The 15,830-nt window shown below is 39.9% G+C and overlaps 1 protein-coding gene across 6 annotated transcripts in view; it reads right to left on the bottom strand.

Annotated features, from left to right (window-relative positions):
• Positions 1-15,830, bottom strand: part of IMMT (inner membrane mitochondrial protein) — a 51,686-nt gene that overhangs the window by 25,318 nt on the left and 10,538 nt on the right. For 2 of the 6 annotated variants that reach the window (XM_047781598.1, XM_047781601.1), the window contains exons 2-5: positions 6,876-6,949; positions 4,804-4,993; positions 2,781-2,892; positions 342-479 (exon numbers count right to left, since the gene is read on the bottom strand). In XM_047781598.1, the coding sequence (XP_047637554.1) occupies positions 342-479; positions 2,781-2,892; positions 4,804-4,993; positions 6,876-6,949 (514 nt within the window). The remainder of the gene's footprint in view (positions 1-341; positions 480-2,780; positions 2,893-4,803; positions 4,994-6,875; positions 6,950-15,830) is intronic. The other 4 variants (XM_047781599.1, XM_047781603.1, XM_047781600.1 and 1 more) reach the window with 3 other exon arrangements.

The following is a 15,830-nucleotide window of genomic DNA, read 5'->3' as shown; positions in this document are numbered from 1 at the left end:
GAAATCAAATTTCAGCACAGAATTTCAACAGCTAATGGGGACATAAAAACACCATCATTTGTACTTGCCAGCTTTATCAATCTGAGGGCATTATTCTGATAAAGATTCTAAAACCACATCATCACTTAATGACTCCAACATGAAGAAATAGGGGCTGGCTCTTAAAGCCTATTTTCAAAGATTTATTCAGACTCTGAAATATTAAAAATTGCCTAAACAAGTCTACAGACTTAAAGCTAGTATAAATGTGTATTTACAGAGTGTCTAAGGATTGCCATGACATTACAGAGTTTTGATGAGCATATCATTTATAAGACCACGAGTACAGATAATTTAACTACCTGAAGTTGCAGGCTTAGGTTTTCCTTCACCAGTTGCAGGGCGATCAGCTTTTATAGATTCCTCATGCTGAACCACAGGGGCTGGGACCGACAGTGTATCACCTGCTGCAGAAATAATTTGAGCTGCCTCTGTAGGTGCTATAAATATGTTATGCATGGTATTTATAGTTTCCTGGGTTAACAGAGAAACAAACACACAGGAGACCACTACTACTATCTCCCACTTTGCATCTGACTCCTTAAAGACACAAACATGTGTGCTGCCACTATTCAAACCCACAAATAGTTAGGGGCACTGTCCACTGCATAAACCCTCACAAGATGAACAAAGGCTGGAAAAGCACAAGGGAAAGAAGTCTTGTCAGCATCCACCTGCATTGTAACCATTATTCTCATGCAAGGCTTCTAGTAACGGTAGTAAATGGTAGTAAATCTGAACTTAAGAGGACATAATATTTACATAACATGAAAAATAATAACAAAGGGAATAACCTGTAATGAAGAAGGCAGACAAAAGAAAGTAACCAAAAAATATTTTTTAATTGCTTTGAAGAGTTATCAAGATTAAAGAAGAGGTGTGAGCAAGCAAGAACAGGATGACAATTTTAATCTCAAGAAGAAAAGGTCACAGTTTAGATGTTGAGTCAGTAATGCACAGAGCTCAGCTAAAAAAACTATTTTGTAGACATTGCTAAAAAAAGAGGGTTAAAAAAGCAAGAGCTTGTAAATTATAAATAATAGTGTTGATGGAAGAGAAAATGATTAATTCTGAAGGTGGAATAGACGTGAGGCAGGAAGCAACAAAATGGAGAAAAAAAATTATATTTTTAGTAAATTGAAGGTGCCATTTAAGAGACAGAGTTGGATTACCACAAAGCCCATTAACTGGTCTCCCTGTTCTGCCCTTGGTTCCTTATCCTCCATAATTACTGGTGATCTTGAAAATAAATGTTAGCTATCAATCCCCTGACACATAACCCTCCCAAACAACTTCCCACTCAGACTAGGAAGCAAAACTCTTGTGATGGCCGCTTCTCATTGCTACCATAGGCTTTCTGCTCCCTCTCTGACCTATCTGCTCCTGTCCTCTCACTCCACTCCAGTTTCCTTTGCTTCTTGCTAGAACAGGCCAAGGCTTTGCACTAGCTAATCCTTCAGCCTGGATGCTCTTCCCTACCCACCTTTTATGTGACTGACGCTCTCATCTTCTAGTCTTTGCTCAAACGACACCTTCCAGAAGAAACTTTTCTTTCCCGCTCCATTTAAAATTGCGTTATTTCCTCCCACACTTGTCACTGTATGACATCCTATATATATTTTACTCGTGTATGTATATACAATTTCCCTCCCCTCATCCCACTGAGGAATGTTCACAGCACTTGTGTTTGTTTTTACTGTTTTCTGCTATAGCCCCAGTGCCTAGAAGACACCCAGAACTTGGCACATAGTAGCTACTCAGTGAATATTTGCTAGATGAAAGTCAACTGATTTTTGTTTTTTTGGTTTTGGTCTTTTCAGGGCCGAACCCACGACATACAGAGGTTCCCAGTCTAGGAGTTGAATCGGAGTTGTAGCCACCGGCCTACACCACAGCCACAGCCACGTGGAATCTGAGCCGTGTCTGCAACCTACACCACAACTCACAGCAACACCAGATCCTTAACCCACTGAGCAAGGCCAGGGATCGAACCTACATCCTCATGGATACTAGTCAGGTTCGTTACCACTGAGCCACAATGGGAACTCTGAAAGTCAACTGATTTAATGAAGGACAGAAGTGACTAAGAAGGAACATAATGGATTCAAATGTATATTGAACAGGTTAGGATTAGTTAAATGCTGTAAATAGTGTGGGGATTACAGGGAAATCATAAAGGCAAAAAACATCTGTAGATCAAGACTAGATCAGGACTCTTTTTTTTTTTTTTTTGGCCATGCCTGCAGCATGCAGAAGTTCCTGGGCCAGGGATTGAACCTGCAACACAGCAGTGACCCGAGCCACAGCAGTGACAATGCCAGATCCTTAACCCATTGAGCCACCAGGGAACTTCCTCAGGACACTTTCATCACTACGAAAGAAGAGAGGAAAGAACTGGTGAACAGACAGAAAAAAAGAGATGGGGAAAGAAAATAAATCTTAAAATCTAAAAAGGCGAAAGGACAGGGGTCAGAGAAAAGGGGAAAAATAAGTCTGCTGCAGGCAAGACAATTCTTGTTGTTAGCCTTACTCAGGAGCTGTTCACAATAAAATGAACTCCATATCCCGCTCAACCTCTAAAATGAAGTCAAGGCGACAGGTGAGAATATTCCCCCCCCAGGGGGAGAGAAGAGTCCTTCATGGGGACCAGCCGCCCCCCCCCTCCCCCGATGATGAGCACAAATACATTAGAACAGTTCATTTACCCATAATTTTAAAAGAATGATTCTACATATAAGTACCTGTTATTGAAGCTGAAGTGTCTCCCTTTGGTTTTTGGAGTTGTGAAGCAGGCTGTTTAGATTCTTTCATTACCTCTGATACACTAGAGATTTTTAGTGGACCAGACTGAATCTTGGAAATGAAAAACATTTAACATTTCAGATATAATATTATTTATGAAAAGAGGTAGCATACAGTAACTTGTATTATTTTAAAAGTTAAGTCTTCCAGGCTTTTAACATAAAGTTATCAACAATTCATAACAATGTATTTTATTAACCATAGTAAGAGAAGCCATCATACTAGAAAAATGCAGTCCAAAAATTTCATTCCAAATGACTAGTCCATATTTTAACAGTAACAAAGACTTCTCTTAGGGAAACTAATAAAGTACATGATATGTGGGCCTTCACTTTAAACACCATTCCTTTTACATACACAACACTGAGAAGGCTATTTCTATTTTCTTTCTAAATACATTCAGTTAGAAACAAATGTTCTTTAAAAAGCTGAGGGGGAGTTCCCGCCATGGCTCAGCGGTAAGGAACCTGACTAGTATCCATGAGGATGTGGGTTTGATCCCTGGCCTCACTCAGTGGGTCAAGGATCCAGTGTTGCTGTGAGCTGTGGCGTAGGTCACAGATGCAGCTCAGATCCTGTGTTGCTGTGGCTTCAATGTAGGCTGGCAGCTTACAGTCGGATTCGACCCCCAGCCTGGGAACTTTCATATACTGCAGTTGCGGCCCTAAAAAAAGATTATAAATAAATAAATAAATAAATAAATAAATAAATAAATAAATGGCTATGAGGGAATTCCCTTGTGGCACAATAGGTTAAGGATCTGGTGGTGTCACTGTAGCGGCTCACACCACTGCTGTTACTCAAGTTCAACCCCTGGCCCAGGAACTTTTACATGCTGTGGGTATGGTCAAAAAATTTTTAAAGACAAATAAATAAAAAATTTTGAGTAAAAATTAAAATTCAGAGTTTCCACTGTGGCGCAATGGATTAATGATCTGGCTTGCCTCTGTGGAAGGACCAATTCAATCCCCAGCCCAATACAGTGGGTTACACAACTCCAGCTCAGATTTGATCCTTGACCCGGGAACTTCCATATGCCTCGAGTGGGGCCAAAAAAGAAAAAATATAATAAAAATTAAAATCTGTTTTTTATGTCTTTAATCTCCAAGATTCACATACTTACACATCACGATATATCATCTAACTGTAATATGTTTTTATCTTTCTCAATAACCACCTAATTTAAGGCACTGTTCATGAACAGGACTGCTAGATAATGTACCAGAGAAAATTACTGAGTAAAAGAAATATTTTCATTTACTGCCTATGTTGTCCCCCTTTTTGCCAGAAATTGGCACTGGGACTCAGAGGTCCCAAAGACGACCACTCAGACATAACAGAATAGGTTCTGAATTTTGTCACTACTGAAAATTAGAGATATATCTAGGAGTTTCCGATGTGGCCTGGCAGGTTAAGAACCTGACTAGTATCCACGATCCCTGGCCTCACTCAGTGGGTTGAGGATCCAGCATTGCCGTGAACTGGGGTGTAGGTCACAGAAACAGAAGAGATCTTGCGTTGCTGGGGCTGTGGCATAGGTTGGCAGCTGCAACTCTGACTGGACCCCGAGCCTGGAACTTCCATATGCCATGGGTGTGGCCCTAAAAAGACAAAGAAAAAAGAAAAAAAAAGAACAATACCTATTTTATTTTTATTTAAGTTTCATTATTTTAACTTATGAAATGCATGCTCACTATAATAAGCTCTGCCTGAGCTCACCATTCCATTTAGCCTGGTGTGCCATATAATTTTTTTCTATGTGGTGTGGACTAAATGAGAGCACTTATAGGACTCCAAAGGGAATCCAGCTCAACATAATATTAGGTCAATTTAAAGAAAAATGACAAACATATACCCAGAAAATTCTACTGAATTATACATACAAAATATTTTTAATATGAAAACAACCTGCTTTTCAAAGTATACCATAGGATAAACTGAAACTGTTCTTAAAACTCTTACCGACTTCTTTGGTAATGGAACAGTATAAGGTGGGGAACCAAGAACCATTTCAAAGAGTTTGTCTGAATAAGGTATGGTTTTCTCTACATTTGTCCGGAAATGCGAATCCCATTTGGCATACAGAATAGTGCCACCAATACCACCACCAACGAATAAAATGCCAGCGCCGGCAATTTTGCCAGGAGACAACCTAAGTGAAAGAAACAGGAAACACATCTTTGTTTTTCAGTTCTCTTAAACGTACTTCCCTAGACCAATAAGAGTCTCAAAGACCTCGGGCCTGTAATTCTCTACTGCTGATTCAGATGACAGCAGCCCAGTTTATCACCACAGCTACAATCACCTTTCACTCATTTTTAAAAAAACTTTTATTGAAGTATAGTTGATTTACAATGTTGTATTACCTGATCTGATTTTAACATGTTCATAATTTTAAAAAAAAATGCTTATTTTTTACTTGTGGAATTTTTTTTTTAAATATAGTAATATCCAGTACAGGAAAAACCAAGCAATTTGCCCTTTAATACTTAAAACTTAGCATGTTCACAGTCATGAAGTTTCCTCTGAACTCAAAAAACAAGTATCACTAATCTTCAAAGCTCCTTTCCCTGGAGTTCCTGCTGTGGTGCAGTGGGTTAAGAATTCAACTATAGGAGTTCCTGTCATGGCTCAGCAGAAACAAACCTGACTAGTATCCATGAGGATGCAGGTTTGATCCCTGGCCTAGCTTAGTGGGTTACGGATCCAGTGCTACCCTGAGTTGTGGTGTAGGTCGCAGATGTGGCTCGGATCTGGCACTGCTGTGGCTATGGCATAGGCTGGCAGCCACAGTTCCAATTCAACCCTTAGCCTGGGAACCTACATATGCCAGGGGCACACCCCTAAAAAGACAAAAAAAAAAAAAAGAATCCAATTTATAATAGCTCAGGTTGCTGCGAAGCCACAGGTTTGATACTCAGCCCAGCACAGTGGGTTAAAGGATCCAGCACTGCTGCAGTTGTGGCTTGGAGTCAATCCCTGGCACAGGATCTTCCATATGCTATGGGTATGGCCTTAAAAAAAAAGTCCTCCCCCTTATTAACCATTTCTGTAGGAAATTCTCTGGTGGCATAGCAGGTTAAGAATCTGGTGTTATAGTTCCCACTGTGGCACAGTGGTTAAGGATCCAACTGCAGCAGCTCCGGTCGCTGGAGAAGCATGGGTTTGATCCTCAGACAGGTGCAATGTGTTAAGAATCTGGTGTTGCCAGCTATGGCTTGGATTTGATCCCTGGCCTGGGATCTTCCATATGATGAGGGTGCAGCAAAACAAAACAAAACAAAACAAAAAGAATGCAGTATTGTCACTGCTGTGGTGTGGGTTTGATCCCTAGCCCACATGCATGTGTTTGATCCACATGCCTTGGGAACAGCAAAAAACAAACAAAAAAACCCCAAAACACATTTCTGTAAATACAATAAAATGAATGTCAAGGAGAACAAATACTTTTAATTTCCAACGTGCTGAGTTCTGGGTATAAATCTAAATCTATTTGCCATAGAATGGAAGACAGCACAAGAGGGGGTGGGGGGGCTAGGGTCTCTACCCTGAATTTCATCCAATCAGCAAAGAACCAAAAGGCACACCATAACAAATTTTTACCTACAAATAAGTGATGCTCCAAAGATATTATGGCAAAGCTCCAATGTGTGTACCCCTTTAAAAAATTTTTGGCGTTCCCGCTGTGGCTCAATGGTTAACAAGTCCAACTAGGAACCATGAGGTTGCTGGTTTGATCCCCGGTCTCACTCAGTGAGTTAAGCATCCAATGTTGCCGTGAGCTGTGGTGTAGGTCGAAGATGCGGCTCGGATCCCATGTTTCTGTGGCTCTGGCATAGGCCGATGGCTACAGCTCCAATTAGACCCCTAGCCTGGGAACCTCCATATGCTGAAGGAGCAGCCCTAGAAAAGGCAAAAAGACCAAAAAAAAAAAAATTTAAGCAGATATTTCCATATTCAAGAAACATACACACAGAGAGACATACCCTTAGCACACAATTAAAAGCCTATGTATAGGGAGATATACTACATACCGGGAACTGCCTGAGGTGGAGTATCTGCGGCATGGTCGGAGTGGACGGAGGACAAACTTCCCACAGAGACAACTCTAGAGAAGAAGAAGGAAACAGCACAATCAATACAGTCGCAGGAGGAGTTCCCGTCGTGGCTCAGGGGCTAAAGAATCCAACTAGGAACCATCGAAGTTGCAGGTTTGATCCCTGCCCTTGCTCAGTAGGATAAGGATCCGGCGTTGCTGTGGCTGTGGCATAGGCCAGCAGCAACAGCTCCGATTAGACCCCTAGCCTGGGAACCTCCATATGCCTTGGGAGCGGCCCTAGAAAAGACCAAAAGAAAAAAAAAAAAAATACAGTCATAGGAATCTGGGAGGCTTTTAGGGCTAGGAACTCAAAAGCAATACTTTTATTATAAAAGTCTTCATTAAACAGAACTTTTTTTTAAATTTTTTTGTTTGTTTTTGTCTTTTAGGCCACACGCATGGCATATGGAGGTTCCCAGGCCAGGGGTCAAATTGGAGCTGTAGCCGCCAGCCTACACCACAACCACAGCCAACTAGGAATCTGAGCCGCATCTGAGACCTACACCACAGCTCACGGCAACACCAGATCCTTAACCCACTGAGTGAGGCCAAGGATCGAACCCGCATCCTCATGGATGCTAGTCAGGTTCATTAACTGCTAAGCCATGATGGGAACTCCAACAAAAATTTATTTTCAGAAACCAATTTACCATGGAATAAAGACCCTTAAAAACAGTGATGCTGGGAGTTCCTGTCATGGCATGGTGGAAACAAATCCAACTAGGAACCATGAGGTTGCAGGTTCGATCCCTGGCCTCGCTCAGTGGACTAAGGATCCAGCGTTGCCCTGAGCTATGGTGTAGGTCGCAGACTTGGCTTGGATCTGGCATTGCTGTGGCTGTGGTGTAGGCTGGCAGCTATGGCTCCAATTAGATCCTAGCCTGGGAACCTCCACAGGCCACAGGTGTGGCCCTAAAAAAAAGACAAAAAAACAAACAAAAAAACCCCATAAAAAACACCAGTGATGTTTCCTGCACCTCAAGACTCATAAAATTACTTTCAAGATCTCAAAAAAGAAAATATCAGGGAGGTCCCATTGTGGCTCAGTGAATTAAGAATCCAACTAACATTCATGAGTATGCAGGTTCAATCCCTGGCCTCACTCTGTGGGTTAAGGATCTGGCATTGCCACAAGCTGTAGGCATAGGTAGCTTGAGTACCATATTGCTGAGGCTGTGGTGTAGGCCGGCAGCTGCAGCTCCAATTCTATCCCTAGCCTAGGAACTTGCACATACCACAGGTGTACCTGTAAAAAGAAAAAAAAAAAAAGTTTTTAAATTTAAAAAAGAGACTATCAGGAGTTCCCATCATGGCACAGTGGTAAATGAATCTGACTAGGAACCATGAGGTTGCGGGTTCGATCCCTGGCCTTGCTCAGTGTGTTAAAGATACGGCGTTGCCGTGAGCTATGGTGTAGGTTGCAGACACGACTTGGATCCCATGTTGCTGTGGCTCTGGCGTAGGCCAGTGGCTACAGTTCCGATTCGACCCCTAGCCTGGGAACCTCCATATGCCACAGGAGTGGCTCTAGATAAGGCAAAAAGACAAAAAAATAAAAAATAAATAAATAAATAAAAATAAAGAGACTATCAGATGATCATCAATTAATACTTTTCTCTTACTGAGGTATAGTTAATATACATTATATAAGTTTCAGGTGTACAACTTACTGTCACAATTTTTAAATGTTATACCCCATTTATAGTTATTAGAAAATATTGGCTATATTCTCTGTGCTGTACAATATATCCTTGAAGTTTATTTTATGCATAAGTTTGTACCTCTTAATCTCCTACCCCTATTTTGCCCCTCCACCCTCCCCACTGGTAATCAATCACTAGTTTGTTCTGAGTCTTTTTTTTTTATTATATTCACTAGTTTCTTAAATTTTTTAGATTCCACATATAAGTGATCATACAGTACTTGTTTTTCTCTGATTTCTTTCCCTCAGGATACTGCCCTCCAAGTCCATGCACGTTGTTGCAAATGACAAAGTTTCATTCTTTTTTATGGCTAAGTAGTATTCTAGTGTGTGTGTGTGTGTGCGCGCACCCAATTAGTACTTTTAAATGTATTTTATGCTAATTACTTCTTGGAGACAACTGGAATTTGCCATGTGTTTTATAAACCGGCAAGAAAACAAAACAAAACAAAGCATAAAATACCTATTTTCACTTTGTAAACTTAAGACATCTGAAAAATCACCTATGCAATCTAGCAAAAAACACCACACTAAGATACAAATGAATCTACTCAGGGGAAAGACCCAACCTCAACTTAATTAATCCAGAAAACCAAGTTTCCCAACTCTAAAATGATTAGGAAGCCAGTCAATTCCAAGAGGCATTTGTCTAAATCTAAACGTTCATTTTTGGTTTCTCCTAATTTATCATCAAACTAAAAGTCAATAGCTTTAAGAAAAAAACTAATTTTTTTTTTCCACTGTACAGCAAGGGGGTCAGGTTATCCTTACATGTATACATTACAATTACATTTTTCCCCCACCCTTTCTTCTGTTGCAACATGAGTATCTAGACAAAGTTCTCAATGCTATTCAGCAGGATCTCCTTGTAAATCTATTCTAAGCTGTGTCTGATAAGCCCAAGCTCCCGATCCCTCCCACTAGAAAAAAACTAATTTTAACTAATATTGTAAATGTTCATGCACTACTAATCTCCATATGACTTATCTTTTACACAAAAGCCAATGATCGGAACACTTTGTAATTTTTTGAAGTAGAGCTGATAATACAGCAATAATTTCTGCTGCACAAGAAACTGATTCAGTTATACATGTACACACATCCATTCACTTTCAGATTTTTTTCCCACATAGATTATCACAGAATATTGGGTAGAGTTCTCCGTGCTGTACAGCATGTCCCCATTTGGCTAATCATTCCATAAACCACAGTGTGCATATGCCAATCTCAAACCCAAGTCTATCCCACTCCCTCCCCCCTCCCATTTGGCAACCACAAGTCTGTTCTCTATGTCTGAGTCTCTTTCTGTTTTGTAGACAGGTTCAGTTGTGCCATATTTTAGATTCCACATATAAATCATATGGCATTTGTCTCTTTTTCTGACTTCACTTAGTAGAAGAACTCTAGTTGCATCCATGTTGCTGTGTACATAAAATCAAATGTTTCTTAACAAAATGTAGATCCCTTAAATAAAACAAATAAATGGATATCTAAATACTATCTGATGAAGGTTTGATAAATTTAAGGCCATTCATAGCTATCATTTTGAAATTTCGAACCTACTACATACATTAAAAAAATCTTTACTTATAGCAAGTACGAAATCAAACAGCAACAAGGGGGAAAAATGTTTTTGTCTCTAGGTTCCTTGATGAAACTGCTCCTAAAGAATAACACAAACCTCCTTCTAAAAGTATCTTAAGTTTGAAGAAAATATATCACATGATCAGAGTGACACGAAACTATTCTGGAATTACAGCTGCAATTTACATCCTATCTGCCAACGCCTAGAGGTAAGCATCAAATGAATGTATTAATACATTTGGGGGGGGGGAACTGTTTTACAATGTGTAAAGCAACTATAATTGGCATTTTAAAAGTCTTTCAATCAGCACCTTAAGTGTAGAATTCTCAACATTGTGAACTAAAATTAAGAGAAAAGGGTTTTTTCCCACTGTTTGGTAAAGCAGTAGCATGAAGTTTCAAACAGAATAGCATCTGCTTTCATATGTCAACACCATCAGAAATGAAATATTAGGAAACCATTAAAGTTGTGTATTGTTTACGACAGCATTTTACATCAATAGGCATAAAAAGGTATTCACATCCAAAATTAAGTCACTGCTGGAGTTCCCTCTGTGGTGCAATGGGTTAAGAATCCAAGTGCAGCAGCTTGGGTTGCTATGGAGGTACATTTTGATCCCCACCCAGCACAGTGGGTTAAAGGATCTGGTGTTGCCACAGCTGTAGCATAGGTCACAGTTGCATCTTGGAATCAATGCCTGGCCCAGGAATTTTCATATGCTGCAGAGGCAGACAGAGAAAGGGGGAAAAAAAAAAAAAAAAAAAAAAAACTAAGGCACTGTTAACAGTGTACAATTAGCTAACTGGACTGTACTGTGTGGTAAATCACTTCTCTGTCACCAAGGGCTCTGTAGTTAACAGATACTGTTTAATAATCATTAGGACAGGGAGCCTGTATACTCTGGTAGTCCCCAAACACTAATGAAGACCCCGGCTGAAGCATTCCCTTGCCCACCAGACGGGTTATCCATTCAATCATCTTGGCTTAGGGATGCACTTCCTGTTCCCAAGCAGCTACCCCACACCCTAGATTAACTATAAATTGTCCCAACAGCCCCTAGGAAGTGTGGAGCACAGCTGTGAATGCTTCCAGATCACTGTCCACCAACCCCACCTTTTGGTGGATAATAAAAGGATCCATAGATTATGTGAATCTGTCTGCTTTGTTTTTTGGTCTCAAGACAGTGTCTCACTGGATACATTTCATTCCCTTCATCTTCCAACAGCTGTTACTTAATATATTTAACCAGCCCCTTTTGATGGTCACTGAGGTTTTGTTTAAATTTCTATAATAAACAATGCTGCCTGAGAAACATAAATATCATTCTGGGTCAATTCCTAAAAGTACTCCTAATAGTAAAATTTGAAATGCTGATAAATACTGACAAATTAGCCAAACTGTTCTCTAATAGTATTAGAGAACGTTTCCCACAGCCTCTTCAATATAATTGCAGTTTAGTTTTAATCAAAATTCCCTTTGACTGTGCACTTTTTGATATATACATATATATATGATCTATTTTTATTTCCTTTTTTTTTTCTTTGGTCCACACCAGCAGCATGTGGAGTTCCCAGACCAGGGATCAAACCCTGTAGCAGTGACAATGCCAGAACCTTAACCCACTGAGCCACTAGGGAACTCCTATTTCCTTTTCTAAGGACTATCAGAGTATATCCTTTGACCATTTTTAAATAAGACTGATCTTTTTCATGTTCTTTTTTACTTAGTATAGTTGATTGACAATGTTGTGTTTATTTCTACTACACAGCAAAGTGATTCAGTTACACGTATATATAGTTTTTAGTATTCTTTTCCATTACAATTTATCACAGAATATACAATATAGTTCCCTGTGCTATACAGTAGCATCTTGCTATCCTTGTTTCCTTTTTAAATTCCTTTTTATGGCTGCACCCTCAGCATATGGAAGTTCCTAGGCCAGGAACTAAATCCAAGATGCATTTGCATTTGTCCTATGCCACAGCTGCAGCAATGCCAGATCCTTCAATCCACTGGGCTGGGTGGGGGATCGAACCCACACCTCTGCAGTGACCAGAGCTTCTGCAATCGGATTCTTTTTTTTTTTTTTTTCATCTTGAAACTTTTTTTTTTTTGCCTTTTTGCTATTTCTTGGGCCGCTCCCGCGGCATATGGAGGTTCCCAGGCTAGGGGTCTAATCGGAGCTGTAGCCACCGGCCTACGCCAGAGCCACAGCAATGTGGGATCCGAGCCACGTCTGCAACCTACACCACAGCTCACAGCAACGCCGGATCGTCAACCCACTGAGCAAAGGCAGGGACTGAACCCGCAACCTCATGGTTCCTAATCGGATTCGTTAACCACTGCACCACGACGGGAACTCCCCTGCAATCGGATTCTTAACCCATTGCACCATACCAGGAACTCCATGTTTATCCATTCAATATATAATAATTTGCATCTACTAATCCCAAACTCCCAGTCCATCCCTCCCTTACTACCCCTTGGCGACCACAGGTCTGTTCTCTATGTCCCTGAGTCTGTTTCTGTTTCATAGATATGTTCATTTACGTCATATTTTAGATTTCTACATATAAGGGATATCAAATGGTATTTACCTTTCTCTTTCTGACTTACTTCACTTAGCATGAAAATCTCTAGGTCCACCCATGTTGCTGCAAATGGTATTATTTCATTATTTTTTATGAGTAGTATTTCATTGCGTGTATGTACACATCTCCTTTATCCGTCCATCTGCTGAAGGATATTTAGGTTGCTTCCATGTCTTGCCTATTGTAAACAGTACTGCTATGAACACTGAGGTGTACGTATCTTTTTGAATTATAGTTTTCTCCAGATATATGCCCAGGAGTGAGATTGCTGGATCATACAGTAACTCTGTTTTTAAGGGAACTCCAAACCATCTTCCATAGTGGCTGCACCAATTTACATTCCCATCAACAGTGTATGAGGTTCCTTTATCCTCACCGCCTCTCCATCATTTGCTTGTGGACTTTTCCCTTCCCCTGGTACTTTTTTTTTTTTTGGTCTTTCTAGGGCCACACCCGAGGCATATGGAAGTTCCCAGGCTAGGGGTCAAATTAGAGCTGCACCTGCCACCTACACCACAGCTCACGGTAACGCTGGATCCTTAACCCACTGAGCGAGGCCAGGGATCAAAGAGGCATCCTCACAAGTACTAATCAGGTTAGTTACCAATGAGCCATGATAGTAACTCCTGTGGACTTTTTAATGATAGCCATTCTGACCAGTATGAGGTGGTTCCTCACTGTAGTTATATTTCTCTAATAATTAAAAATGTTGAGCATCCTTTCATGTGCCTGTTGGCCATCTGTATGTCTCCTTTGGAGAACTGTCTACTTAGGTCTTCTATTTTTCAACTGGGTTGTTTGGGTTTTCGTTATTGAGTTGTGTGAAATGTTTGTATATTTTGGAAACTAAGTCCTTGTTGGTCAGTCGCTTCATTTGCAAATCTTCTCCCAGTCCACAGCGTCTTTCCATTTTGTGTATGGTTTGCTTTGCTGTACAAAAGCTTTTAAGTTTAATTAGGTCCCATTTTTTTTTTTTCATGTTCTTCTCTGAGTGCTCTTTATACATGAAAAAAATGAGCCACATCTCTGCTAACTGCAAATGTTTTTATCCAGTTTGTGATCTGTTTATCTCTTCCAATGGAGACTTTTGCCGTGCAGAAAATTACTTTTACCTAATCAAAACTATGAATCTTTTAAAGACCTCTGGGTTTTCTCATATTCTTAGAAAACCACCCTTTGATTATAAAATAATGGTTTGACTCTTATGGTTTCATTCTTTTATATTTAAATCTTTGAATCCAGTGTAAAGTATAAAGTATGGATTCAATTTTATTTTTTCCTAAATGCCTATTCAGCTGTCCCTAAATCATAGACTGGATAAGCCATTTTTTCCAACAAACTGAAATGCCAACTTAAAATATATCCAATTCCTTGATATATATTCAGATTTCCTAATTTGTTCTACTGTTCCACCTATTCCCACACTTCTATTCAAAGACTAACATCATAAATGTTTTAACCATTGCATTTTAGAATTAGGTTTTAATCAGGTACAACTAGTCCTCTCTTCCAGAATATTTCTGGGAGAGAAATATTCTTTTTCAGAATATTTCTGAACATTTTTGCTTTTGTTTTTGTCTTTTTTTTAGAGCCACACTTGCAGCATATGGAGGTTCCCAGGCTAGAGGTAGAATCAGAGCTATACCAGCCAGTATACACCACGGCCATGTCAGATCAGAGCCAGGTCTGTGACCTACCAAAGCTCACAGCAATGCTGGATCCTTAACCCACTAAGCGAGGTCAGGTATCAAACCTGCGTCCTCATGGATACTAGTCAGATTCGTTTCCTCTGAGCCATGACCAGAACTTTCTGTTTTTGTTTTGGAAAACTGAGCTTTCAAAATATTTTCAATTAAACTGTAAAAAGCACCAAGTGTAATATGCACCTTGATTAAAAAAGGGATAAAATGTGAAAAAAATTACCTTTTATGACCAAAAAATAGCAGCAACAAAAAGTTTCACACTTCTTTATTAAAAAAATTGTACCGACTCAAATTAATACGGTTTTTATCTGAAATAGTGGCTCCTGATCTAAAAAACTTAAGTATCCTACTCATTAGGCTACTCTCATAGTCTATGTTGCATTTCATATTCTATTTTTTATTTTTTATTTGTATATTTTTTGGGGGGGTCTTTTCTAGGGCCATACCTGCAGCACATGGAGGTTCCTAGGCCAGGGGTCCAATCGGAGCTGTAGCTGCCGGCCTACGCCAGAGCCACAGCAACGTGGGATCTGAGCTGTGTCTGCGACCTACACCACAGCTCACAGCAACACCGGATCCTTAACCAACTGAGCAAGGCCAGGGAATCGAACCCACAACCTCATGTTTCCTTAACCACTGTGCCACGATGGGAACTCCACATTTCATATTCTAAATAGAGCTTTAAAAGTCAGGAAATTTAAGTTTTATTACTGTTTTATCACCCAAGTATGAATCCCTTGATACCATAGTTTAGTCTTGCCTATTAAAAAAAAAAAAAAAAGATGTTTTCTAAGTCTCTTTTAATCTACAGGTGTTCCCTCCTGTAATTATTCTGCTGAAAAATCTTCTTGTTTGACCTGTAGAATTTTCCACAGAATGGATTTTGTTCAAGGCACAAATTAACACATTCCTGTCCTCTGTATTTCCTGCAGGCTGTAGCTGGAACCAGACACTTGCTCAGACTCTGGTTTACTCTCTTTGGCAAGACTTTTCTGAGTAGTTATTTTGCTGTGTTCAAGGCATGCGCAAGTTCCAGGCCAGGGATAAAAACCCTCACTACAGCAATAACCAGAGCCACAGCAGTGGATCCTTAATCCATTTAGCCACCAGGGAATTCCTGGGGAGACTTTAGCTGGTGGTGTGTTCTCTCATCAGGAGGCACACAATGTCTGATTGCCTTTCTTTTTGCGATGTTATCAATTGTGTTAATATACAATACCTAGATCCATTAATTTATTGGAAGTTGCAAAAAGTGGTCTCTAATTCTATTTTTCATTTTTAATTTGACATATTTTATAGAGAGATGCTT

This window comes from Phacochoerus africanus, chromosome 5, assembly GCF_016906955.1.
Source record: "Phacochoerus africanus isolate WHEZ1 chromosome 5, ROS_Pafr_v1, whole genome shotgun sequence".
Classification (NCBI taxonomy): Eukaryota; Metazoa; Chordata; class Mammalia; order Artiodactyla; family Suidae; genus Phacochoerus; species Phacochoerus africanus.
The sequence above is the reverse complement of the archived record's forward strand: the minus strand, read 5'-3'. Positions and strand labels throughout refer to the sequence as shown.